This window comes from Prionailurus viverrinus, unplaced genomic scaffold (genome assembly GCF_022837055.1).
Source record: "Prionailurus viverrinus isolate Anna unplaced genomic scaffold, UM_Priviv_1.0 scaffold_35, whole genome shotgun sequence".
NCBI classification, from domain to species: Eukaryota; Metazoa; Chordata; class Mammalia; order Carnivora; family Felidae; genus Prionailurus; species Prionailurus viverrinus.
In genome coordinates, this window is record NW_025927605.1 from 5,664,970 (window position 1) to 5,692,693 (window position 27,724).

Genomic DNA, 27,724 nt, shown 5'->3' on the forward strand with positions numbered 1-27,724 from the left:
ACCGAATTCCTAACTAGTTTCCAACACTTTCTGAGCCCAGCGTGTGCCAGGCACTGCCCTAGGGGACCAGAACAGAGGTAGGAAACATTCTCTGCCCGCCGTAGTCCTGCTGTCCAAAGCTTGTAAACAGCCATTGTCTAATTTCACCTTTTCCCTCAACACTGTTTTTGTGATTCATCTATGTTGATTCACGGAGCCCCAAGCGGGTAGATACGAATATTCCCATTTCGCAGATGCGAAAACCGTGACCGCTAAGGGAAAAACGAATAGCTTTGCGACGGCTAAATAGCGGGACGCCACCGGGCCACGTGCAGCGGCGCGTTTAGCTCCTCGCGATCCCACCCGCACACGCTCCTCCCTTCCCTCCCTCCCAGCCGCCGCCGCGCCGGGTCCACGTGTGTGTGTCTGTGTGCGGAATGGGGACGGGGGCGGTGCCGCCGGAGGGGTGGGGTCCGGGCTTAACGTCACAGGCGGTGCCGTCCAATCAGCGGCGGGCTCGCGGCCCCGGCGCTGGTATTGGGGCAGCGAGGGGGCAGTTCTCTATAACGCGGTCTCCGGGAGCCAGCGGGGAAGAAAGAAGCCGAGCGGGCGGAAGGCGCCCTCCCCGCCGCCTGGGCCCGGGCACCGGGTGCCGGGCCCGGGGTCCTTCCCGCCTCCCGCGGCCGCCGGCCGCTTTGTTTCCCCAGCCTCTGCGCTCTGGGCTACTCAAGAGGGGCTCCCGCCGGGGCTGCGCGGGGAACGCGGCGGCGGCAGGAAGGGCGGCCGACCGGGCCGGGACTCGCAGGGACCCAGGAGTCCGGCCGCCGGGAGGGCCGCGTGACGAGATCGAGGAGGGAGCCAGAGCCCCGCGGCCCAGGGTTGCGGGCCGGGGGCGCCCGTGAGCAGAGACCTCCCCGTCGAGGGGGGGCGATGTTCCCCTCGCCCGTGGGCTCTTCGGGCAGCCAGGGCACACCGCCGCTGGGACCAGGGCCCCCGCAGTGGGCACCCCCACGGGCGGTTCCATGGAGACTCTGTGCCCCGCTCCCCGCCTCGCAGTGCCGGCGTCCCCGCGAGGGTCGCCTTGCTCCCCGACACCCCGGAAGCCGCGTCGGGGGACACAGGAGTTCTCTCCACTGTGCCTGCGTGCCCTTGCCTTCTGCGCCCTTGCCAAACCTCGAGCGTCCTCTCTGGGCCTGGGGCCTGGGGAGTTGGCGCCGCGGGCCCCGGTGCTGGTGGGCCCTCGCGCCCCGCTGTGCACCGGCGGCTGGGCGCCGGATGGCCTGAAGCACCTCGCGGGACAAGCCGGGAGGTCCGGTGATCCGAACTCCCCGGCCGGTCAGGATGCCGAAGCCGCAGTGTGCTGGAGCCGTGGCGAGGAGGAAGAGGGCGGAGGCAGTTTCCCGCACTTCAGCTCCCGCTCCGGCGTACCTCCCGGCCGCTGCCCGGCGCCTCGGCGCCCTCGGGAATCTCCGACCAGCTCCGCCTCGGCTCCGCCTCGGCCAGCCTCGGGTCTCGACTCCCAGCCTGGCCCCGCCGCCAGCCCCCATCAGGAGCCCAGTTCCCGGCCTCCGCCGCCACCTGCGGGCCTCTCTACCGAGTCCGCGGGTCCCGGGGCTGCGCCGGAGCCGCCCGCACCGGGACAGACGGCCGCAGTCGATGGAAACCCCCCGCAGGCCGCCCCCGAGGCACCAGCCGCTAGCCCCTCGACGGCCAGCGGAGCTTCGGCCGCGCCCGGCGATCTCCGCCAGGAACATTTCGATCGTCTGATCCGCCGGTCGAAACTTTGGTGTTACGCGAAGGGCTTCGCCCTCGACACTCCGAGTTTGCGCCGGGGGCCCGAGCGGCCGCCAGCAAAAGGGGCCGCCCGGGGAGCCGCCAAGAAACGCCGGCGACCGCCACCCCCCCATCGCAGCACGCAGCCCCGCCGCCCTGCACCGACGCTCCCCACGACGAGCACCTTCAGCCTCCTCGACTCCTTCCCCTGCCCCCCGGCCCTGGTGGTAGGGGAGGACGGAGACTTAGGGCCGGCATCCTCGCTTCGCCTCCAGGGAGACTCTAAGCCCCCGCCTGCCCACCCGCTGTGGAGGTGGCAGATAGGGGGTCCTGCTGTCCCTGAGCCCCCAGGCCTTAAATTCTGGGGGATCAACTTGGAGGAACTCTGAGCAGAGACCTCTCCTACCAATGGGGAAAAAAGTTGGGGCCACGGCCAAACTTTGGGCTCGAGGACGGGGCCTCGTGTGTCGCATTTGCCTGTTCCCTTTACCTTTTAAGGGCTGCGGTCAGAGGGACCTCAAATGACAGTGATCTTCAAGCACCTAGCTGTTTGGGGTGACACCCCCTCCCCCTCATCCTTTGGAGTCGAACCAAGGGCTGGAGTCAGGAGAAGGCTTAACGGAAAAAGGCTTAATGACATAGATTCCAATCCCTCCCCTCTTCCATCTCGGATCTCTGGGGGCAGGGCCTTCACCCCAGGGGGAGCAAAGGAGGCTACCGCTCAAAGACGAGGAAAAAAAAAAAAAAAAGAGGGAGAGAGACCTTGGTGATGGACAAACCGGTTGTTTCTGTGGGCGAGCCTGGGGATGAGGGGGCTGTGGTGGGGGTGGGGAGGTGATTGGCAGCTCCCTGGGGGCATCCCCCACCCCCACCATCCAGGCCTTTAACCCTTCACTCCCCTCAGGCATTCCCCCCCGCGCTCCCAGCATCACTGGAACCTTCCTAGAGGGGGCAGCTCCGGCAGGAGGAAGATCACCCCCTCCCTGTTCTTTTCCTAAGCCCTCTCCCCGCCCTCCCTCCCCCCAAGGCAGGTGACTTCTAATTGGCGAGATCTTCAGTCTCAGCCACCAACCTTTCCCTTTTGTCCAGTTTTGGAGTTTCTTCAATTTTTCCTGTTTGTTTTCAGTTTGTAAGGTCTGATGGGTGAAAGAGGACCTTCTCCCTGGATCCATCAACCCCCTCCCCCAGTTTGCTTCTCCAGTTAGGAGGGGACCTCCTCCCCCTCCAAAAGCACAGACTTTGCCTGGGGAAAGGGCCAGAGACTGTCCCAGGGAAAGTAATGGAAGGTGGAAGAAATCAATAAAATCAGACCAAACCAGTTGCCTTTCGAGGTCCTCTCCACCGATTTATGGATGGGAGGGGATGGAGGTAGAGGGCAGGCCTGGGTCCATTTTCGGACACCCAAACTCAGCCCCCTCAAAGGCTAGAGATGAGACGAGCAGCTCTTTGTAGAGGGGTAAGTTAAAGAGCTCTTGACCGAACCTCAAGGGTCTGGCCAGGCTTGAAGGGGCAAAGTTTGGGTTTGAATGGGAACTGGGCTGAGCCATCATCAGCTTCCTCCCCTAACTTCAGGCATTTCAGGAGTTGTCAGGGACCTGATGGATCCGATGGGGGCAGGGCCAGGGGATTAGTTTTGAGGTCAGAGGTTCTGTTTTCCAGGGGGGAGGGGAGAGGTAGGCCTGGACCACGCCCGGTGGCTGGGACGACCCCCTAGAGCCAGAGAGGGGGGTGAAATCGCTTTCTCCTCTGCCCAGGTGAGGTCGGGGAGGCGAGCTCTTAGGGAGACTCCCCAAGTTTGGGTGTGACGGGAACCTGGGGGTGGTGGATCTGCCCGGCAAGTGAGGAACCCAGTGACCCTTCTGCCCACACTAGTGAATAGCCACCCCTTTCCCCCCAAAACGGGGGCGAGGGAGGAACAGTTCCCACATACGATACTGGGGAAGGACTTGTCTCCTTTTCTGTGAAAATGCTTTGTAAAAAGTTGTTATTGTTTGCATAGAGCAGATTCTTGAGAAAAACTGTGCCACAAAAGTTTTGTTTGTTTTAAAAGCTGTCTCTTAATTTTTTCTCCCCCCCCCCCCCGCCCCGCCCATGGGGGTGAAGGTGGGGGTGGGGTGGGTGGGCGTGGGTTGGGCTTTGCTCTTTCTCCTCAACATCTGGCCTTTATGAACCCTGCTGACCTCCCCTCCCCCCTCCAGCTGTGTTGTGGGGAGGTGGGGGGAGGGCGGGGAGAGTGCCTTCCACTCCTGGGCTACAGGGGTATCCGTCTTATTTTGGCCCCCCCCCCCCCCCCCCGAGAATGGGGAAGGAAGCCGTGAGGAGTGGGGAAAGAGTCACTGTGAAGAGGGGGTCATGTGTGCAAAGAGAAATCCAGAAAGGCAGACCCCCCCCCCCCCCCCCCCGTTTTAAAAAAGCTCTCTGCTTTTAGTAATTGTGGTCCGGGTCAGCTTTGACCCTTTTCAACCAGCCTGGGCAGGAGGGTGTGAGCTCTGGGCCAAGAGTCCTTTTCGGACTCCACTTCCCTGAGCAGTGGCATGTGATGCAGTTAATTTGTCTTCCCTCCTCCCTCCTCAAATGAAAGCATCAAACATTAAACGTTAGCCTGGAAGGAGTCCGGGGCGGTGAGTTGAAAAACACACCTTTTGGCCAGACCTGGAACTCCCCTCGCTTGCCGAATGGTTTAATTTGGAGAAACTCAGGGCTAGAAGCCTCTCTAGAAGCTTGCTAGTCATTTTGCAGAATAGAGAACTGCATTTGTTTCCTGTGGCTGCTGTAACAAATTACCACAAACGCAGTGCCTTGAAACGACAGAAATCTTTTTCCCTTCTAGTTCTGGAGGCCAGAAGTCCGAAATTAAGGTGTTGGTAGGGCCGCGCGCTCTCCGAAGGCTCTAGGGGAGAACCCCTTCCCTGCCTCTCCCAGCTCCTGGAGGCCCCACCGTGTTCGCCGCGGGACCGTCTGCACGTGGCCCTCCCCTCTTCTGTCTCTTATAAGGACACTTACTGGGTTCCGGGCCCACCCGGATAATCTGGCATGACTTCATCTTGACAATGTTCATTTAGCTACATCTGCAAAGACCCTGGTTCCAAATAAGGCCGCATTCACAGGGTCCAGAGGGAGGGGAGTTAGGACACAGATCTTGTTGGGTGCCACCATTCAGCCCACTGCAGAAACCGAGTCCCTGTAAGGAGAAACTTGCCCAGACTTTCTGGGGGAAGGAAGCCTGTGCTGCAGTGTGTGTGTGTGTGTGGGGGGGGTGGGGGTGGTTCTGGGGTACTGCCCCTCTGGATGGGGGGAGGGGGCTGCACATCTCCCTGAATTGGAGCACTTGGGGGAAAGGGTCAAGTTGGGCTCCTTACTTTTTCCAGACTGCTCTCATGGATGCTAGGACTCCCCCTCCCCCAACACTCATTGAGCCCGGGGGGGAGCTCAGTCTCCCCGAGAGGGTCCCGGGGGGCTCTCCCTTCCGTGTTTCCTCAGTCTCCGGAGCCTCCGCCGCCCCAGCCCCTGCTCCCAGATTGTCGGTGTGGGTGTGCGTCCTTTCTTCTACCTCTCCCCATTCAGGCTTCGCATCCTCTGTGGCTCAGCCAGTGATCACGGCGTGTTTGGCGGGATCAAGGGTCTTCGCTTCTGCCTGGATCTCTCTTACTGGGTTTTCTCTTTTCCTTTAGTTTCAGAGGGTCTCTCTCCGTGGGTCCCTATCTCTCCACAGCTCTGGGGCCAGTTGTCTGCCCCATCATCAGGACCAACTGCACGCCCCCGAAAGAAAGTGAGTACCTCCTTAAATCTTATTCCCAAGCGCCTCGCCTGCCTCACCCTAGTCCAGCCTGTTCACCAACACCTCCCTCCTCCTGGGAGCCGCCCCCGCACCCTCTGCTTCTTGCCTCTTAAATTTTGCGACTTGACTTCTCCCTGAAATGGCTTTTTCCAGGGTCACTCATGACATCCCACCCCCAAACACAAGTCCAATGGTTGCCTCCTGGCCATCCTGACCCCTGTATCTCTCCGTGACCCCGCTGGATGCTCACCAGTGCTCTGGTTCTCCCCTGTAAGAAGTCCCTCCTCCATTTTCTGTGCTTCCTCTTCCTCTGACCTCAGGAAGCTTTAACACACAGGGAGCCCAGTGATGTCCAGGTGGTGTCTACTTTCCGCCCCCAAGGCTCCCCACGATTCCCTTTGTGTCTCTCTCTGAAGTCTTCATCCTGCACTTGCATGGGTAAGTGAGTCAAAATTACTGTCCCCGCCTCCTCTCCCTCCAGCTCTACCCCTCTCCTGAGCTTTGGTCTCCTATCTCTGAGTGGTTACTGTCAACTCATACTTTCCCTATTGAGGACCAAGCTTCTTGTCATCGTCCCCTGCCCACCTTAGTCCCCGCCCCCTCCCCCATCAAGCCCACGTTCTGGTTAGAGCTCTGCCTTTCTTCTCAAGACTCAGCCCCTTGAATTCTCACCCGCTGCCTCTCATTTGACTCACTGCTGTCTATTTCCAAACCTGTCTCCTTCTGGCCTCTCCAGTAGCTCTTTGTATCCTCTCCAGGAAGGTGCAGCGCCCACAATGTCTAGCCTGGACCATTGCAGTAGCCACCTAACTAGTTTCTGTATCTCTGGTTTTCCTCTGATCCCCTCTGATCCCATTACTTTCATACTCAGCAGGTCCCCTGATTTTATTAAATGCAACCCCCTCGGCCTGCCATTTGGGGCCTTCTATGATTCGACCCTAACTCGTGTGGCTCTGTTTCCTCACTTTATACACCACGTGGTCCATCACACTGGATCGCCTTTCCTTCCCCAGCCACCCTCCCTTTTCTCTACCTTCATTCTCCAAGGCCCATGTGAAATGCCGTCTCTCCCCCAAAGTCTTCTCTGATTCCCCCAGTTGATTGTTATCCGTGGCACTTTTAGACCCTCGTCACTCTTTTCTGTCTGGGGCAGGAACGGTGGAGTGGGGTGGGAGAATGTGGGCTTTGGAGCCAAGCACTCCCGTTCCCCCTTTCCAAGGAGAACCTGGGAAGCTAAGTCAGGCCACCGGGAGGAATCCCCTTTCTGACCTAAGCTTTCATTTCATTGCTCTGGCCTTAACTGAGTGTTATGAACGCTAAGTGGCCCCTTCAAAGTCACTCCTGTAATTGTAGAAACTTCCCAGGAAGACACGAGTGTGCCAACGCCCCCTACCTAGTGTGTTTATTTTTTAATTAAAGGTAAAAAAATTGAGGTTATTGATGACAAGGTTATGATTGTGATTTTTTTTCTTCATCTTTCTACAGTCATCTTGTTTCTCTTGCTTCATCTGTGTCCTGTACACAGCAGGCACTTAATCAATACTTGTCCAATGCGGAGTGTACATTTTAAAAAGGCTTATTTATATTTAGAGGGCTGGGCTGCAGCTTGGGGAGTGGCACTTGGCCAGGATGCAGTTCCAGAGGCTTCCACTAGATGCTGCTGTCTGCTAGCACCAGAGGCTGGAGAGGGTGGGTGGGGAAGGCGGTAAGTCTTCTAAGCTATTGAACACCTCCCTGGGCTGGGGCCTGGGGAGAGGGATGTGTAGGACAAGATCTCTGCATTCGAGGAACTTCAGTGCTTTGCAGGTGTCCTTGCTTTCATAACAATCGGTGGGTATTCTTATCTCTGTTAAATAGATGAGGAAATGGAGGCTCAGAGAGGTTAATCGATTTGCCTGAGATCACACAGCCAGTGGAAGAGCAGTTTAATTCTGGGCCCTCTGACTGGGTTTTCCCCTAATAGCGGGCGTCATAGCAAACACTTACATGGCACTTGCGTGGAGGCAGGTGCTGTTCTCAGTGCTTTATGCTTAGCTACTCATCTAATCCTCAGGACGGTAAGAGGTAGGTACTATCAGTATCCCCATTTGGCAGTTGAGGAAACTGAGCTACAGAGAGGTCAGGCCTCTCTGAATTGTGCTGATGGAGTTTGTGCCCGTAATGACCACACTGCTGCCATGTTTTACTACCCCAGCAGCGACCAGTTACAGACCAGAGGGAGCCTCCCGCCAATGTCCGGGGGTCACAGAACTCTGTGCCAGAGACACAAAGACACAGAACCTGACCCTGAGGGGCCTTAAGCTGCATGGAAAAAGCAGGACATGCAGCCTCCTCCTTAGGGTGTGGGCTCTCCACAGACATGCTGGGCTACTCTAGCTGAGTGGTTCACCCTTTCTGGGCATGGGGAGAGGGATGTGTGATATCACCACCTAAAACCAGAGGACTCTGGAGCAAGAAGTGACTCTCAGACACCAGAGGTTTTTGTTATCCGTGATAATCAATTGCAAAATTATAGCACTTAAAAAAAAATAGAGATGGGGTGCGTGAGCATCCGACTCTTGATTTCAGCGCAGGTCATGATCTCCCGGTTCATGGGTTCGAGCCCCGCGTCAGGCTCTGTGCTGACAGCTCGGAGCTTGGAGCCTGCTTTGGATTCTGTGTCCCCCTCTCTCTCCACCCCTCCCCTCCTTGCGCTCTGTCTCACTCTAGGAAAAATAAACATTAAAAAAAATTTTTTTTTAAATAAACATAAAAAAAGAGTCTTTATCTTTTAAAAAACACAGGTAAAGTTATCGACTTTAAAATGCGCAAAAGGCCTGTTTAACATTTACACATGCACATACCTGTGTGATCACTACCCGTTTCTAGTCTAGCCCTCTGAGTAGCTCCCTCAGACTTGGTCCCAGTCAGTCCCCTGACCTGGCCATAGCCACCTTGCTGGCCTCTGTCGCTGCAGATTCACTTTAACTGTTTTTGACCTTCATAGAATTGAAAGGTACTTTTTTGGTCCTGGCTTCTTCTGTTCAGCCTTATACAATGGTATTCATCTTATTGTTTCACGTGGTAGTTGTTTATTCTTTTCATTGCCATGTAGATTTCTATGGGATGAATATTCCACAATTTGTATATTCTGCTCATGGATGTTTGGGTCATTTCCAGTTTTTAGCTTTGTATATAAAGCTGTGTGGCCCAATTTTAAAGACATTGGGAGGGGCAGCGAAGAAGTGAAGGGCGCTAACATTTGCCCAAGCATTAATTGGACAATGGGTTACGGGCTGGAGATGAGAAATGGCTAAAACCTTGTATTTCACTCCCAGCTTAGTAAGGGAGAGAGACGAATGAGCAAACATCCCCAGTGCTGCATGACAAGATGGAGATCAGTGAGGCCAGGGGCACAATGGAACATGCAGGAGGCCTGGGGGATCAGGGAGGACTTCCCAGAGGAGGAGATATCTGAGTTGTGTCTCAAACATACATAGGAATTCATGAAGTGAAGAGGTCCAGGGAGGCGCTGAAGTCAGAGCACGAAGTGAATGGGAGCTTGAGTGAATGGGACTCTTTTTAAAAAAATATTTATTTATTCATTGAGAGAAAGAGAAAAATATTTATTCATTCATTTATTTATTCATTGAAAAAATATTTATTCATTCAAAGAGAGAGAGAGAGAGAGACTGCATATGCATGCATGAGCGGTGGAGGGGCAGAGAGAGAGGGAGAGAGAGAGACTTCCAAGCAGGCTCCACGCTGTCAGCGCAGAGCCCGACACAGGGCTCGAGCCCATGAAACGAGAGATCATGACCTGAGCCGAAATCAAGAGCCGGACACAACTGACCGAGCCACCTAGGCCCCCTTGAATGGGACTCAGACAGATCCTACTGCCCATAACACAGGGTACATGTGACAAGAGATGAGGTAGACAGAGGTCAGATCACAAAAGATCTTGTGTGTCAGGGTAAGGAGTTTATTCTGAAGGCAACAAGGAGTCTCTGAAGAGTAGTCCAATCAGATTGTGGCGATCATAAATTTTCCTTTACTTATTTTTTGTTTGACAAATATTAACTGAGCCCCTACTATGCGCAGGGCATTGAACCAAGCATTGAGTGACACCGTGAGCAAAATAGGCAGGGTCCTGGCTTTCTGGAGCTTGCGGGCTGGGGGGCAGACAGATCGTAGTCAATAATCACACAGCTGAGACAAGCACTGTGAAAGAGGTGTGCCGGGGGCCAGAGGCTATGCCTGGGCGGGAGTTGCCCTCATCAGGGAAGGCAGAGGTGCCTTTGGGGAAGCAATCTTCGTGATTAGCTCAGAAAGATGACTAGGAGTTCATGACAGAGAGAGGGGTGGTGGGGAGAGTGTTCCAGGCAGGAGGGACAGCTGGATAATGGTCCTGGGGCTGGGGGCATTAGGTGCCTCAAAGAACTGAGTGTGGCCGGAGCCTAGAGTAGGGGGAGAGGCTGCACCGGGGCAGGGCCAGGTCTTGCAGGGCCCTGTGGGCCAAGGTAAGGATTTTGGCTTGTTCTCAGAGCACTGGGAAGCCAGAGATGGCTAAGCGGGGCTGTGACAATCAGATTTGCTTCGGGGCTCAGGGAAAGACCGAAAAGGGAGAAGAGAAGAGGGCTTGTTTCGCCGGAGGATGGTGCGAAGTATTGGGGGGCGGGTGGAGGCAGGGAGACCAGCTTGGAAGCTGTGAGAAAGGGTGGAGGAGTCAGCAGGAGAAGGAGAACAGAGTCCGCATCGGAGAGGCCTTTATACAATAGAAATACCAGCATTGGTGACGGATGGAGAAGAGGAGTCTGGGAGTCTGGCTGCGATCCCAGATTTGAGCCCATGGTGCCCTGGTGGGCCTGCTGCTCAAGAGGGAAATCTGGACTAGAGATAGAAATGTTTGGAGTCGTTTGCATATGACTGGGCAAGAATGACCAGGTAATGTGTGTCAACTGAAGAGAGATCCAAGAAGAGAACGGTGCGGGACACTAATGAAGGTGAGAAGGACAGCTAGGAGGTAGGACGGAGGACAAGGAGGCTGTGGTGACCACTGTTGGTTGGCCACCAGAATCTGTGCTCCCATGGCTGCCCAGCTGACTCGCCTCCCAGCCTCCCTCGCGGTCAGGTGTGGCCATGTGATTTCGCTCCTTCCAGTGGGGTGCCAGGGGGAGGTAGTGTGGATGCTTTAAGACCCTAGATATACCTTTTCTTTCTTTCTTCTTTAATGTTTACTTATTTTGAGAGAGAGAGATAGAGAGCGAGCAGGGGAGGGGCGGGGGTGGGGGGGAGACAGAGAATCTCAAGCAGTCTCTGCCCTGCCAGCGCAGAGCCCAACGCGGGGCTTGAACTCACAAACTGTGAGCTCGTGACCTGAGCCGAAATCAAGAGCCACCCAGGCGCCCCTAGATATCCCTTTTCTACACTCCTTTTCCCTTTCCTGCGCTGGAGCCCAGCATGGTGGCCACCCAGCTCCAGTCTTGAGTCACCAATAATGCCCTAGGGGGCAGTGCAGCAACACCACAGAAAGAACCTGGGTCTCCGAATGCCTGCCCAGTGGGTCCCCACTGCCCTGGAATGTTCGTTCTGAATGTGTGGAGAAAGCTTTACATTTTTAAGCCACTGTCTTTTTTGGATTCTTTGTTACAGGAGTTTAGCTTGACTAATACAACTCAGCCTAACTCAGCTAATACAATTTAGCATATAACCCAACTAACGCCATTGATTAGCCTAATAAAAAATTAGTAGCCTAGCACCATATAAAATTAAAATGCAATATAATAACACACGAGCCCACATAATACACTATAACTTATCCTAACTAATACAAGAGCCAAGGGAGGACAGTATATCAAGAAAGAGAAAGAGGGGGACAGTGTTGAATGTTGCACAAAGATCAGATAAAATAAGGAATGAAGACCGTCTGCCGGTCTTGGCAACAAGGAGGTAGGTCACTGGTGACTCTAGCGAGCCCTTCCAGGGGGTGCGCTGGGTGAAATGGGAGGTAAGGAAGTAGAGACAGCAGGTGCCGCCATCTCTTTGAGGAACGTGGATGTGAAGGAAAGAGATAGAGAAGCATCTGGAAGGAGACTCGGAGAAGGCAGGTTATGGTGGAGCTGGGGGACATTGGGAGGTTGGAGACACGGGGAAAAGGATGAGGGAGGGAGGCCTCCGTGGAGGGGCAGGGGCTGAGACCATGAGCTCAGATGGACAGGGAGGGAAACGTGTGTTCCCAGACATGCTCTGACTCACGTGCATATGCACACAGACACACACACACACACACACACACGCGCGCGCGCGCACACACAAGAGACAAAGAGCAGACAAGCGTGAAGACGGGCAAGTTGGCAGCTGTGGGAGCAGGGAGGCAAAAGGACTTTCCAGAGAGCTTCCATTTGCTCTGAGAAGTAGGAGACTAGGTTGAGGGGTGTCATGGGGGAGGGGAGACGCTTGGGTAGAGCTCAGCTGAGAGAAGGAATCTGCTGACAATACAGAGACAGTTGGAACCCCAGAGCTGGTGGAGGCACCAGACTTCCTGGGGGTGGGAGCTTTTCCCAGCTGAACGGAGCCTCTGGGGTCTAGGAGTGCAGCAGGCAGGTGGGCAAGGGCAGGGCGGGATTTTTTCCTTTTATAAGCAGAGGAGGTCAGAGATCCTGAGAATGAAGGTCTGAAGGGATGGATCCAGAGGTTGGACAGGGAAGGCAGTTAAGCCAGGGGTGGGGGGCAAGAATTCAGTAGGCAACTGAGAAGCATGGAGGACGTTGGGGAGGGCACAGAGCGGCTGCATGGCAGGAGGGAGGACTGGAAGTGGGGGAGGTTGGCTAGTGGAGGCTGCTTACCTTTCCAGCTTTGCAGGGACCCCAAGGCCACCCAGGATGACAGCAGGACTTGGGGTGGAGAGGCATTCTGGGAGTGAAGAGCCAGAGTCTTTGAAATATGGGGGTGTGGGCAAGGCAGATAGTGGCATGAGCCTTCCCTCTGCCCCTAGCCTGTCCTCCCTGGGCCTCAGTCCCCGTGTCCTGCTGGGCCCAGTGACTTCCTGCAGCCCAAGACAGGGCTGTTGGAAGGCAGATGTGGGAGATCCCCTCTACCCCCACACAGACATCGACAGGCACACTGAATATGACCTCTTACATTTATGTGGCAGAGCTTAGCCATTTACAAAGGCTTTCATATCCTCTACCTGTGCGATCAAGTCTTTGTTTTCGCAGAGGAACATCTGAGGGATTAAGGTGCCCGAGGACCTATAGTAGGGGGTGTTTTCCCCCACCTCCTGTGATGTCAATAGACCACGGCCTCACGACCTTAACTTTATTGCCAGGAAAACGGAAGAGAAGTAGCCGCCACCCTTGATCCCTCTCGTGGAGGTACAGGGTCCCGTCACGGGGAGATAAGGTATCTCGGGTCCCTCGGGTGGGCACAGTGGAGGGAAGAGGGGGCCCTGGGGATCCATTCCTGGGTTTGGGGTGATTCCCGATCCCATGGCGGTGGCAGCATGGCAGCAGGGGAGCCATGTGCCTCCTTCGGTGTTTTCCTGGCCTGGAAGATGGGGACCTGCAAGCACGAGCTGCAGAGGGAGCGGGGAGCCTCTGTGCGGAATTGTATCTGTGGCTTATGAGGGCCTGGATGTCTGTCCATGTGGGTCCATTGGTCCTGTGAACAAGGGAGCCTTGTGTGTGTGTGCCCATGAGGCGGTCCCTGACGTGTTCCCGAGTAGAGGAGGCATCTCTGGACATGCAGACATGCACACGTGTGTGATAAGTCTGAGTGTGTTGGCGACGCACGCCTGTGTCTGGTGATCCCAAGCGCACTGAGCGTGTGTCTGACTCTTGGCTACGCAGGGCTCTGTGTCCAGGAGTGTGTAAGGCTGTGTCCCCTCTGAGGCAGAAACTAGGTCAGCGTGCATGCGGGAGTGAAGTTAGGGATCGATTCTCCAGCAGTAACAGGCCGAATGGGGAAAGAGGGCAGGGGTGGAGGAAGGGGAGGGCACAGAAAAGGTATCCTTGGACCTGGGAGCCCCCAGCCTCTTCCTGACACCTGCCCTGGGGGAGGGGGATAAAGAAAGGAGCGCATGTAGGGGAGAACCTTATCACACAGGGACCAGGAATGGGGGTAGTGGAGAAAGGCAGAAGGCGAGATGTGGGGGGCGACCCGGCCTGGGCCTAGTGGGGTGGGGAAGCCAGATGTTGCACGGAACAGATGTCTGGAACTTTGGTCAAGAAAAAGGTCTCTTTTTCCCTTGGAAAAGAGGCTGGTGTCCCTCTGGCCTGAAACCTGCTGCAGCAAGAATCCATAGCGACACCCCTCCCTCCATCCCTCCCTTCTCTCCCTTGACCTGGAGGTAAAGGGAAGCGGCAGATAGACCCTGAGTGGCCTCTTGGCTGGGTGGGGTAGGGGATTGAGGGCTGTCTGGTCAGATGGGAGAGGGAGGGCTAGATTTCATTAAGAAAAAGATGGAGACCTTCTGTCCCCAGGTACTGATGGGGGGAGGGGTCTTTGCCAGAGATCTGGGGAGAAAGAAACCTCCATTCTTTTTTTCTTTTCCTTGGGGAAGGACACAACAAGGTCAGGGCACGCTGCCAAGGGACCTGGCTGCATGGGAAGGGTCTCCTATCCCAGGGAGTGAGATCCTTACTCCTTTGGGCCCCAAGTTCCCTAACCAGGGAGACCCTTGTTTGTCTTTTCCCCCAGTGCTGGACCCCCTTGGGGGCCCCTAAGCCCTAACCCCACAGCCCTGCATGTCCCTGTGTGTGCTGGGAACTGGGAATCAGAACGCCAAGGCCCCGGATACGGCAGTGGGGCCCCCTACCCGATGCCAGGCCTCCTCGGGTAGGACATGCTCTCCCCGTGCCAGGTCCCTGTGCCGCCCCGGCCCCGCCTCCACCTTCCTGCTTCCTCCTCCATCCGAGCTGCTGGGGCGGAGGCAGCACCTTCTCTCTCAACACCTTCCCCCTGGGGCCCAGCCAAGTACCACTCAGCCGGTGGCCAACAGGCTCACAGCAGCTCCAGAGCTGGCGGCTCGGCTCCCATCCCTCCCCTTCCTTCCGCAGCATCCCGCCCCTCCCTTCCCGTCTTCGTCTTCTGCATCCCAGGAGTCGGCGGAGAGCCCCTGCCGTGTCTGGGGCCCACGCTGCAGAACTTTCTTTAAGTCAGGGGCTTTACCGGGTGCCTGGGTGGCTCAGTTGGTTGAGTGTCTGACTTTGGCTCCGGTCACGATCTGCCTGTTCGTGGGTTCGAGCCCCGTGTCGGGCTCTGGGCGTGATCTGGCTGTTCGTGGGTTCGAGCCCCACGTTGGGCTCTGTGCTGACAGCTCAGAGCCTGGACCCTGCTTCGGATTCTATGTCTCTCTCTCTCTCTGCCCCTTTCCTGCTCATGCTCTGTCTCTCTCTCTGTCAAAAATAAATAAACATTTACAAAACTTTTTTTTAAAAAGGTTCCCCGTCAGTCCAAACCCTTGTGCACTCCACATCACCCTGTGCCAATGTGGGTGTCAGCTTAGTCCTTTGGGGGTTCCAAGTCAGCCCAGACCCCTGTAGGCCCGGGGTCTAATTTCTCTACTTCAATCTAATTTCTCATGGGCTCCATGATACTCTGAAGCCATGTGGGCCCTGTATTCGTTAGTTCAAGCGCCCTAGACTCTGTGTCACCACGGGCCCTGTGAGCTCCAGTGAGTCTGGAGCCCTGGGGACTCCAGTGTGGACTGGGGGCTCATGGGGCTCCCTGACACTCTGGGCTGGGAGTGCCATGTCGACTTAGGCCCAGGTCGGTGCCGCTTGGTTGTAATTCCTTGACCAACCGGACACGGTGGATAGATACTATCTTCATCAGCGCCCAGGGCCCCTGGAGACTCGTGTGGGTTCTAGGTCCATCCGTACCAAGCGAGCCCCATGTGTTCTAAGTCCTTGCAGACCCTTGCTGCTGGATCGGAGTTCACGGGCCAGCAGCACTGGCATCACCTGAGAATTGCTGGAAACGTGGAATCTCGGGCCCCACCCAGACCTTCTGTATAGGCAGCTGTGGTGGTAACCAGACCGCCGCGATTCACATGACACCGTAAAGTTTGAGTCGCATCATCGTCAACTTCACGTCAGTTTGGATCAAGGCAGAATGACACCGGCCCCATGCAATGGGTGACGCCCAGACCGATGTGGGTGCTAAAGGGGCCCCAGAGCCCCATGAGAGTTGAGGTGCTCTCCCTGTGATTCCCAAGACCTCTGTCTCCTGTCTCCCAACTTTCTTCCTTCTGGAGGCCTTGCCTCTCACCGATTTCCTTCTCCAGAACCAAATGCTGGCCCCCCTGCCCTGCATCTCTGGCCCCCTCCGCACAGAATCCAAGCACAAAGGGCTTTTGTCATCCCCACTCTGAGCTGGCTTTGGGGATCCTCCTGACCCTCCCTCCCCACCAGCCGCCTGCCGACCTTAGGCCACCCCAGCTGGAGGCTGCTGCGGTAGTTTTCCATGCCTGCTGTTTTCTGCCTCATACACACGTTGCACAGAGAGATCCAAAGTCTATATCTATATATACTTCTCACTCCCCCACCCCCGGACGGCGTGCGTCTCGTTTGCCAGGCTGTGGTCGTGCAGTCTGTCGCTCGTTAAGGCACTGTCTCAGATTTGCATGTTTAATATTTTATCCAGGAAGCGCTCCTGGCTGGGGCCCTGGGAGGTGGCGTGAAACCGACAGAATGTCAGGCCCCGGAACGATTGCTCACGGGTGGTGACGGTGGGACGAGTGTCTGGGGGACTGGAGAATGGTGACGCCAGTTCCTGGCTGCTTGTCTGGCTTTGGCATTGGGGTGGGGGTGGGGAGAACAGATCAGAGATCAGCACCGCCCCCCCCCCCCCCACCTGCAGAGGGAGCCTCCCTTGCTAGGGGCACTTAGCCTTTGGAAGGGTGAACTCTGATTTGAACTTGCTATTTTAGGTTCAGCAGTTCCTCCGGGTCACTGTCATTTCAGTGTCTGGGGATTTTCCAGTGGGAAGGAGCCCTTTGGCTCCAGGGAGAAGCGGCAAGTCACAGGGCAAACCGTGGAGGTGGACAGAGCGGGTGGGAGGAGATAGGCAGGAGAACAGTGAGTCTGGCCAGTGCCGTGCGACCTTCTGGTGTCATTGAGGTCTCTGGGCTCCTGTGAGTGACAGAGGAGGACCATCGGCAACTTTGCTCCCTCCCGGGCATGTCAGAGACCTGAGTGGAAAGCAGTGCAGCGTATTGAGGGCAATCTTTTCTGTTCCCGGATATTTGTAAAGAACTTAGCGGGCAGGAGGGGGGAAAGGCAGGGGAAAGATGAGGCTGTGCCCCAAGGGCAGATGCAAAAATCTGAAGATGGAAGGGGGAGGGGGAGGGGAGCGCAGACAGACACAGGCCTTTCATTCTGACCCTTGGGAGGCATGAAGTGCCTGATTGTGTCCACGTCCAGAGGTTCAGTGGGGCCGGGAGGTCGGGAGGAGAAGGGAGAGCCCGGCTCCGTCCCGCAGACCCCTGGGAACAAGATCCCCACACATTCTGCTGTAGTCTGGCAAGGCTCCTACAGAAAGGGCTTCTTAGAAAGGGCAGGATGGGGCCTGGCCCCAGACCCTGCTCACCATCCCCCCTCCCCTGCTCTGGCCCTGGAGGTTTATCTGGTTGGGGGTAAGGACCAGGAAGGGGTGCGGGGGGGGGGGGGGGAGGGTGTGTGTGATTATCTCTCAGCCTGCAGCTAGGACACCCTCCTGCCCCAGAGCTGCCTGCTCCACAGCTGTTCCCCGTTGCTTTCCCCACCCCACCCCCCGGGTACCAAGTTGGGGAGTTCTTCCTGGGGCCTTGCCTCCGTTCTTACGGCTGCCACTTCAGTGCAAAGCCTCTCTGTTCTGCTACCTTGGGGGATTAGGAAGGCGTCCCCCGTCCTGGGGTTGGCTGCTGCCTCCACCCAGGAAAAGGCATCACGGTTTGATATGGAAACCTGGAAGCCTGGTTTGCCTCTCTGGTCCATTGCTGTGCCCGCACAGGGCTCGGCCGGAATGTCAAGGGATCCTCCCCTGTCGGCATCCCCACCATCCACCCAATAATAAGGAGCCGGAAAGGAACCTTTACGGGCTTCCAAACAGCCACGATGGACTCCACCAAGCTGTGCACGAAAGCACAGATATAGTACATGTTGGGGAGCTCTCTGCTCCTCACAGTGCCCCCCATCTAGGTCAGTGGTTTGCAAAAGCCTTTTACACCTGGGACTTTTTGTCCAAAGGGTATCATGCAGAAGCAGAGAGGAACAAAGCCAGGAGACATCCAACTGCCGCAATGGAAACCACTGGTGGGGAGCTGGTGAGACCCGCCTGCTCTATTCCTCCTACCTCTTGGAAGCCTCGCCTACCCCTCCCGCCTCCCCCCCAGGGGCTTCTGAGAGGCCCCGCAGGACTCCTAGCACTTAGCAGAGCACAGTTGGAAAAACACTGATCTGCAAAATCTGGTTTCTTAACTCCTGGAAGCTGCCAATCAAAAGGAATGAGGGCCGGCAGAGATAGGAGTGCAAGTGACAGTCCCACAGGTGACAACTCGATGACAAGAGACCGAATGATGCTAAAAAGCAGACATGCAAACCTGAAGGGCTCGAGGCTGGGGCCAATTTAGTTTTGGGGTGACCTTGAATGCTCCTCAAGAATCTCTGGGGGCTGGACTGGGTAACAGCACCTGCTCAGAGTGGGGGCCTGGGTGTCAGTGGAGGGTCATGTTTGGTGGAAAGGAATTAGACGCGAAATTTGAGAAAGACTGGCCTCTACAACAGTTCAAGTACAAAAACATGGAACCAGCTGGGCCCTTGGAGCTGAACTCTGAGCTCAATGAATATGTAGACTCACCCAAAGAGTACAAGGCCTAGAGTTTTGAGCAGTGGTTCTCAGCCGCTGGGGTGATCGTGGTCCTCTCCCGATCCCCCGCCCGCCCCAGGGGACATTTGGCAATGTCTGGGGACATTTTTGGTTGCCATGACTAGGGGGAGGGTGCTATTGGCATCTGATGGATAGAGAGAGACCAGGGATGCTGCTAAACGTCCTGTGACGCACAGGAAAGTCCCCCTCAACAGAGAAGCCTAGAGCCGAATGTCAATACGCTAAGTTGAGAAGCCTTGGTCTAGACTCTAGATGATACTGAGGTCTTTACTGTATCTATTTTCCCCTCTAGGATATGTTCCCATAAGTCAGAGATAATGAGTCTTCTACCTTTCTTTTTTTTTAATTAAAAAAAATTTTTTTTTAACATTTATTTATTTCTGAGACAGAAAGACAGCATGAACGGGGGAGGGGCAGAGAGAGAGGGAGACACAGAATCAGAAGCAGGCTCCAGGCTCCGAGCCATCAGCCCAGAGCCTGACGCCGGGCTCGAACTCACCGACCGCGAGATCGTGACCTGGCTGAAGTCGGAGGCTTAACCGACTGAGCCACCCAGGCGCCCCTCTTCTACCTTTCTACAGCATCTGCCTCTGCACCAAGTAGGCACTTTACAGGTATTTGTCGGATGAATGCATAAACAAACAACTCGCCTGGACATGGCGGGCAGCTCTCTCCTTCCGGTCCAGAGCCCAGTTTGCCGTGGGGGGAGGTGCGTGCCACTTCTGCAGTTTAGTTAATAGACCCTGCAAGGGTCCCTGACCCTGGACAACCCTGGGAGAAAGCTGGGGCGGGCTCACCCAAAAGCGCTTGAGCGGTTGACTCAAAAAGAACAGATGCTCATTCGCAATGTAATTTACATATCATTTGCATATTGCTTTGAATATAATTTGCATGCTGCTCCTTTAAAGTCAAAAGGCACAGATCTCCTGTCCTGTCCTGCCCTTCCCTGCTTCTGCAGAGGCCTCTGTCTGCCTCTGCTGTCTTTCTTCGTACACTCTCTAGGAACACTCACCTGTTGGGCTCACATTTGCTTAGGTTTCTGGGGGGGCGGGGGTCCAGCGCAAAAAAACTTTGGAAATATGCATTGGCAGATGCAAAAAAAAAAAAAAAAAAAAAGGCAGGCCCCTTGCATTCTGCCCAAACCTTGGGGTCAAGGCCGTGGCCTTTGGTGTCCCACATGCTTGAGTTTCAATCTGGTTTCTGCCATTTCACAAACTGTATGACCTTGAGCAAGCTAATCTCTCTGCCCCTCAGTCTCCTCATCTGTGTAATGCGGGCAATAATGTTTACTTCATAGAGTTACTGTGATGGTTCAACAAGAAAATCCATTAAAGTGCCGGGCGTTTGGTCGACACTCGAGAACTGGAAACAGTTGTGCTTAGTGTTACGCCTGGTTTCTTTGAAGTCGCTGTCACCAGGGAGGAGCTCCTTTGGACTTCTTGCTCTGCAGCTAGTCCCTTCCCTGATCTCTCTTCCGTTCCTGCCATTCCCTCTCTTCTTGGCTTTGAGTTGCCACCGTCTTCTGGGTTTCCTCCCATCTTGCCAGCCTCTCCTTAGTCTGATTCCTTCTCCTCCGTCCTACCTCTGAAGTTTGGAGGCCCCAGGGCTTGGTCCAAGACCCCTCATCTTTTCTCCCTGGGCGTCCGTGGCTTTAACCATGAGCCCACGCCAGGGACCCTCAATCATCTCTCCAGCCTGGAGGGATAATAGTCAGCATCTACCTGATACCTCCATTCCTGATATCCAAAAGGCATTTCAAAATCCAAAATTGTGATTTCTAGTCCTTTTCCTCTCCCATGCTTCCCTACTTCCATACATAATACTGTCTATCTACCCAGTTGCTCAAGCCCCAAACCCAGAATAAGCCTTTGATTTCTCTCCCCCTCACCCCCTGTGCTGGTTATCTATTGCTATGGAACAGATGACTCCCCAAACTGAGAGGCTTAAAATAATAAGCATTCTATTATCTCACATAACACATGCTTCTCTGGGTCGGGAATCCGGAAGTGAACTCGCGGGGCTTCAGAGCCTCTCATGAGGTTGCGGTCAAGATGTCAGTGAGGGTACAGTCGCTTAGAAGCTTGCCTGGGCCGAAGGATCTGCCTCCGGTGGGGGCTCATTCACACGCCTGTTACGTTAGTGCTGACAGTTGGCAGGAGCCTGCATTCCTTGTCATGTGGACGTGATAGAGCTCTTGAGTGTCCTTATAACATGGCAGCTTGGCTTCCTCTGGAGTGAGTGATCTGAGAGAGAGAGAGAGCAAAGAAGAAGTCGCAGTGGTCTTTTCTGATCTCGCGTCCAAAGTCACACGCTGTTAATTCTGCTGTATTCTATTTGTTGGAAATGAGTCACTAAGGCCAGCCTGCATTCCCGGGGAGGAGAATGAAGTTTTCTCTCTTGGAGGGAGGCATATCAGAGAATCCGTGGACGTCTTTTAAAACCACTGTCTAAATGTGTCTTGAATTTATCTACTTCTCTGCATCTCCACGGCCCCCACGCCCGGCCTACTGACGCCTCATGGCCCACCTCTGCGGTGGCGGTGGCCTCCTGGCTGACGGTCTTGCTTCCAGCCCATGTACAATCCGCTCTCCGCACAGCAGCCAGGACGGCAGCGGGACAACGTAAACCAGGCGTGGGGGCCTCCGGTTAAGGGTGACGACTTGTGTCTCCTCTCCCTTTTAAGATCCCACTAAAATGGTAATAAAGAAAGAAGGAAGACCTCAACCCACAAGGACTGAGAAAACGATATCTCAGCAGATGAAGGATTTCAGCAAAGTTGTGGACGACTAGAAAAGGGCTGAGGAAGAGTCACAGACATAGAGACCAGGACAGAGGGAGACAGAAGATAAGAGGGGAAAGGGGGTTTGGAGGCACAGATTGCGCAGAGGGGCGGAGGTGGGAGCACAGTGGATCCCTTCCACCCGTGCCCTGCACAGAAAGGCAGAAACAAGGTTCCCACGTCCGGGCAGAACACCAGAAGTTTCTTATCTGGAAAAATTGAACGCGCCAAAGAAAAAGTCCCTGCACTAACGTGTGGAGCCTTCCTGGTGAAACAGCTGGCTTTTTGCCCAATCACTAAAAAGCAAAATCCACCAGTAAAAAAGCCTCACTCGTGCCCATCGAACTTCCGGTTTGCTCTTTCGTGCTGTTCCCTTACATACAAATGGCTGAGCCAGGATCATCTGACAAATGAAGAAAACTCCTGTGTCAGCTCGGGTCCTCTGGGAAACAGACACCAGATGGAGTTAGATGTGCAGGAGATACACTGGGGATAATGCCTGGGGGGAATAGAGAGAGGAGGGGACAGAAGTCGACAGGGAAGGTCTTCAGGTGGCAGTGCAGGACCGGCATGTGAGAAAGAAGAGAGGGAAGGAAGGAAGACTGGGTAGGAAGAGTTTCAGAGGGTGGTGTGGCTCTGACAGTCGCAGCCAAAGCTTCAGAGCAAAGATCACCCAGCAGGGGAGCCCGTTGGGCAGAACTGTCTGGGTGCTAATACCCCCAACCGTGCCCCATAATTGGCGAGAGTTATCTGAGGAGATCGTGTCCTCAGTTCAAAAGCTGTAGTTCATCCAGAAAGTGTGTCGGTTGACAGCACTCCTCATGGCAAATTCTCTCTTGAAGCGAGAGCTGGGTAGTACATTTCCGTGGGGGCTTCGCTCTTGGCATGCAAGAGAAAGACATAATGAAAAAAGAAAAGGGAAAGCCAAGGAAACAGAAGAAAACCAAACAACCAACCAATTAAGGGGCGCCCGGCTGGCTCAGTCAGAAGAGCGGGTGATCTTGGCGTTGTGAGTTCGAGCCCCACGTCGGGTGTAGAGGTTACTTAAATAAAATTTTATTTTTTTTATTAAAAGTTTTTTTTATGTTTATTTATTTTTGAGAGAGAGAGAGAGAGAGAGAGAGAGAGAGAGAGAGAGACAGGGCATGAGCAGGGGAGGGGCAGAGTGCGAGGGAGACGCAGAAACCGAAACAGGCTCCAGGCTCTGAGCCATCAGCACAGAGCCCGATGCGGGGCTCAAACCCACGAACAGCGAGATCGTGACCTGAGCCGAAGTCGGACGCTCAACCAACTGAGCCACCCAGGCGCCCCACTTAAATAAAATTTTAAAAATACTTAAACACCCAACCAACCAATTTAAACACACCCCTCCTGATAATTAATATCATGTAGTAGTTATTTAAAAAATAACAGAATGCAGGGGCGCCTGGGTGGCTCAGTCGGTTGAGAGTCCGACTCTCGATTTTGGCTGAGGTCGGGATCCCAGAGTCACGGGATCGAGCCTCGCATCAGGTTCTGCGCTGAGCATGGAGCCTGCTTAAGATTCTCTCTCTCCCTCTTCCTCTGTCCCTCCTGCTAAGCCCCATTCTTTCTCTAAAGACCGAGAGAGAATGCAGCGAAAAAAGAGCCATAGAGAATAAGAAAGCGTTCTTGCAAATTAAATATACAGAAGGGTTGGAAAGGCAAAACAAAAGTAGTCACTGAGAGAGTAGCACAAAAAGAGAAAAGAGGAAATTTGTTGAGCGCCTGTTACACGCCGGTGTTGTTCCGGTGTCTGATGAAAAGCGGCAAACAAAATTCACAAAGCCCTTGCCCTTAAGGGTCTCCCAAGACGGGGAGTATGTGGGTGGGCCAGTCCAGGAGGCACGGTATTCCACTAACAGGAGTCCCAGAAAGAGAAGACCGCAATGAGGAGGGCAGAAAGTTGACCAAGAAATACCGCGAGAAAATTTTACGGGATGGAGGAACACGAATCTCCAAAATAAATGATCTGAACTCCTGCGTTAGCCCAAGGTGGAGCACCAGGGAATGGGTTTACCCTCCCGCCTGAAACAACTAAAAAGCGGGACAAAACACTTGCAACCGTGGGGTTCAGACTTTGGAAATCGGGGCAGCCGCGGACGGTGATCCCTGAAAGGAGAGAAGCTGAGCTATTAGTTCTACGGTCGTTCCTGCCTACTGCCTGGAATACGTTTCCCGGCCACAGCACAAGGAGGGATAACTCAGGCAGAGCCTGGTGGCCTCCTGGAGTTTGAGGAAATGTATACAGTTGCACAACCAAGGTGGTAGATTTAAACTCGGCCCTGTGGATAATCACAATCAATATGCATGGTGTAGACAACCCAACTGAAAGGCAGATATAAAAGGATGACCCAGCTATATGCTAGCTACAAGAAACCCACTTTATTATTTATTTTTTAAATCATTTGCTTTTTTTTAAGTTTATTTATTTTGAGAGACAGAGAGAGAGAGAGAGAGAGACCACGTGCAGAGGGAGGGGCAGAGAGAATGCCAAGCAAACCACGCTGTCAGTGTAGAGCTTGACTCAGGCCTTGATCTCACGAACTGTGAGATTATGACCTGAGCTGAAATCAAGAGTTGGGCGCTTAACTGACGGAGCCACCCAAGTGCCCCAAGAAACCCACTTTAAAGACGAAAGTAGGTGGGAAGGAAATGATACACCATGCTAACACTAATCAAAAAGTCTATATTAATATGAGACAAAATCGATGATAGAATGAAGATTGTAGCCAAAAGATGAAGAGGGCCATTTCATGATAAAAGGGTCATTTCAACGAGAGGACACAGTTCTAAAGATTTAGTCTTTTTAAAAATTTTTTTAATTTTATTTATTTTTGAGAGAGAGAAAGACAGAGTGTGAGCCAAGAAGGGGCTGAGAGAGAGGGGGAAACATGGAATCCGAAGCAGGCTCCAGGCTCTGAGCTGTCAACACAGATCCCAACGCGGGGCTCGAACCCATGAACCGTGAGGTCATGACCTGAGCGGAAGTCCGGTGCTTAACCGACTGAGCCACCCAGGCCCCCCTAAAGGTTTATTCTTTACCCCACACTGACTGAGCCAGCCAGGTACCTGTAAGAGTTTTCTTACAAAAAAAAAAATCATGACGGTGGTGCCTGGGTAGCTCAGTTGGTTAAGCATCCGGCTCTTGATCTCGGCTCAGGGCATGATCTCACAGGTAGTGAGATCAAGTCCTGCTTGGGGCTCTGCGCTGACAGCATGGAGCCTGCTTGGGATTCTCTCTCTCTGCCCCTCTTTTGCTCACATGCACTTTCTCTCTCTCTCTCTCTCTCTCTCTCTCTCTCTTTCTTAAAATAAATAAATAAAACATTAAGAAAATAGAAGCAATCATGAGTGGACGTTGAATTTTTTTCAAATTATTCTTCTGCCTCTATTGAGATAGCCATCTGGGTTTTGTATGCTATTCTGGTAAAGAGATAAATGACATTGATTTCTAATGTTCAATCAATCTTGCATTCCTGGAATAAACCCAATTGAGTAGAACATATTATCCTTTTTATATATTACTGTATTAGATTTGTTAGTATTTTTGTTTAAATTTATTCCCATTAAAAAAATTTTTCAATGTTTATTTATTTTTGACAGAGAGAGAGACAGAGCATGAGCAGGGGAGGGGCAGAGAGAGAGGGAGACACAGAATCTGAAGCAGACTCCAGGCTCTGAGCTGTCAGCACAGAGCCTGACACAAGGCTCGAACCCATGAACCATGAGTTCATGACCTGTGCCAAAGTCAGACACTTAACTGACTGAGCCACCTAGGTGCCCCTATTTCACTATTGATGGACATCTGGTTTGTCCCAGTTTTTGGCTGTACTTTCTTTTTTCTTTTCTTCTTTCTTTCTTCTTTCTTTCTTTCTTTTTGCTGAAAATAAACATGCATATTTCTTGTCTATGTACCTATGTACCTATTTCACCTATGTACCTAGGAGGTGAGTTGATGGACCATAAGATAGATTATGTCTAGCGTAGAAGCTGTCAGTTTTCCAGAGGATTATACCCATTTACACTCCCATCATAAATGTTCAGTTTTTTTTTCTTTTTTTTTTTTTAACGTTTATTTATTATTGAGAGACAGAGAGACACAGAGAGTGAGCAGGGGAGGGGTAGAGAGAGGCAGAGACACAGAATCTGAAATAGGCTCCAGGCTCTGAGCTGTCAGCACAGAGCCTGACGTGGGGCTCGAACTCACAAACTGCGAGATCATGACCTGAGCCAAAGTTGGTCACCCAACCAACTGAGCCACCCGGGCGCCCCAAATGTTCAGTTTTTAACATTTTAGCCATACTTGTAGATGTGCATTGGTATCTCATCGTGGTTATAACTTGCATTTTCCTGAGGCCTAGTGGTTCGAGCACTTTTTCATATGTGCATTCACATGTGTTCACCCATTTGTATTTGTTGGCTATTTGGATATCCTCTTTGGGGAAGGGATTTCAAATGTTTTGCCTATTTTTGAAAACTTGGATTGCGTGATTTAAAAAAATGAATTAATAGGAGTTGTTTATGTATTCTGTGGTTTGCTTTTTCAACTTTCATTTTTTTAATTTTTTTATTTTAATTTCAGTATAGTTAACATACAGTGTTGTATTAGTTTCATGTGTACAATATAGTGATTCGTCGCCTCCATACATCACCAAGATTCCATTTTTTCTATGTGGCTATCCAATTACTCTAGCACCATTTATTGAAAAGCACCATAATTTCCCCCACTGAATTTTAGTTATAACTTTGTTGTAAATTAGGTGATGATATATGTGTAGGCCTGTTTCTGTCTAGTTACAAAGCTGTTTTCCAAAGTCGTTGTACTATTTTCCATGCAGGAATGTTTGGTTGTCCACGTGTTGCCGGTATGTAATATTTTCAGACTTTGATTGTAGTCATTCTGATGTGTATTCTGTTGTAGTTTTTAAATTAAAAAAATTTTTTTTAAATTTTTATTTATTTACTTTGAGGGGGGCAGAGGGAGGCTCTGTCAGAGCACAGCCTGATGTGGAGTTCAATCTCACGAAACTTGAGATCATGACCTGAGCCAAAATCAAGAGTCGGGAGCTTAACTGACTGAGTCACCCAGATACCCTTCTATTGTGGTTGTAATTTGAATTTCACTTGTGACTAATGGTGTTGAATATCTTTTTAAAAAAGTTTTTATAATTTTTAACCTTTTTATTTATTTTTGAGAGAGAGAGAGAGAGAGAGAGAGAAAGGGAGACAGAGGATCTGAAGCAAACCCTGTGCTGTCAGCGCAGAGCCCAATGCGGGGCTCAAACTCACGAACCCATGAGATCATGACCTGAGCAGAAATCAAGAGCCACTGCTCAACCAACTGAGCCACCCAGGTGCCCCTGAACATCTTTTCATTTGCTTATTCCCACTACAATATCTTTTGGAGTGGGATATCTTCAAGTCTTTTGCTTATTAAAAAAATTGGATTGCTTGTCTTTCTAATTATTGGATTACAGAAGTTATTTACGGATTCTGTATATAAATTCTGTATCAGATATATGAATTATGATTATTTTCTCTTACTTGGTGGGCTTTTCATTTTATAAAGGTATTATTTGATGTGCAGAAAATTGTAATTTTAATTACATCCACTTTACTAGGTTTTTTGTTTTTTTTTTAATGGCTAGTACTTTTTTGTCCTAAGATATTTTTGCCTACCCTGAGGCTGCAAAGATATTTTCCTACATTTTCTTCTAGCAGCTTTATAGTTTTAGCTTTTTACATTCAGGTCTATGATCTATTTTGAATTAATCTTTGTGTATGGTGAGAGGTGAGGGTTGGGGTTTCCCCAACTGTTCCAGAACCAAAACTTTCATTTCCCAATTGAGGTACCTGGATGCCTTGTTGAAAATTGATTGACATTCTCTATGTGGGTTTGTTTATGAGCATGCGTTTCCACGGATCTGTTTGTCTATCCTACACCAATACTACACTATCTTGATTACTGTAGCTTTATAGTAAGTCTTAAGCTCTAGCAGTGTAAATTTTCCAAGTTTGTTCTTTTTCAAGATTGTTTTGACTATCTTAGGTTCTTTGCATTTCCATATAAATGATAGAATCATAGCATCAGCTTATACATTTCTATTTTTTAAAACCTGCTGAGGCTTTTATTGTGATGGTACTGAATCTGTAGATCAGCCTATGGACTCATGACATTTTAATGTTTTGTCTCCCACTCTATAAACATCGGGCATCTCATTATTTATTTAACTTGTCTTTTATCTCTCTAAGCAATGTTTTGTATTTTTGGTGTAGAGGTCTTGCACATTTTCCATAAAATTTATTCATTGGTATTTAATATTTTTTACATTATTTCCAATAGTATATTTTAGATTCTTAATTTTTCAATTGTATGTTGTGTATATATAGATAGGCAATTGATTTTTGTGCGTTGACAATAAGTTAAGTTCACTCAATAGCTCTAGTAGGGTCTGTAGATTCCTTAGGGTTTTATATCCACGCAATCATACTGTATACATTTACTTCTTTTCCAATCTTTTTGTCTTTACATCATTTTCTTTCTTTAC

The 27,724-nt window shown here is 52.2% G+C and overlaps 1 protein-coding gene across 1 annotated transcript; it reads left to right on the forward strand.

The window, feature by feature from the left end:
- Nucleotides 1-534: 534 nt before the first annotated feature.
- On the forward strand, nt 535-3,772 carry EPOP (elongin BC and polycomb repressive complex 2 associated protein). Its single transcript, XM_047846059.1, has one exon. It carries the CDS (start codon nt 1,002-1,004, stop codon nt 2,139-2,141), a length of 1,140 nt encoding a protein of 379 aa, XP_047702015.1. The 5' UTR covers nt 535-1,001; the 3' UTR covers nt 2,142-3,772.
- The last annotated feature ends 23,952 nt before the right edge of the window (nt 3,773-27,724 follow it).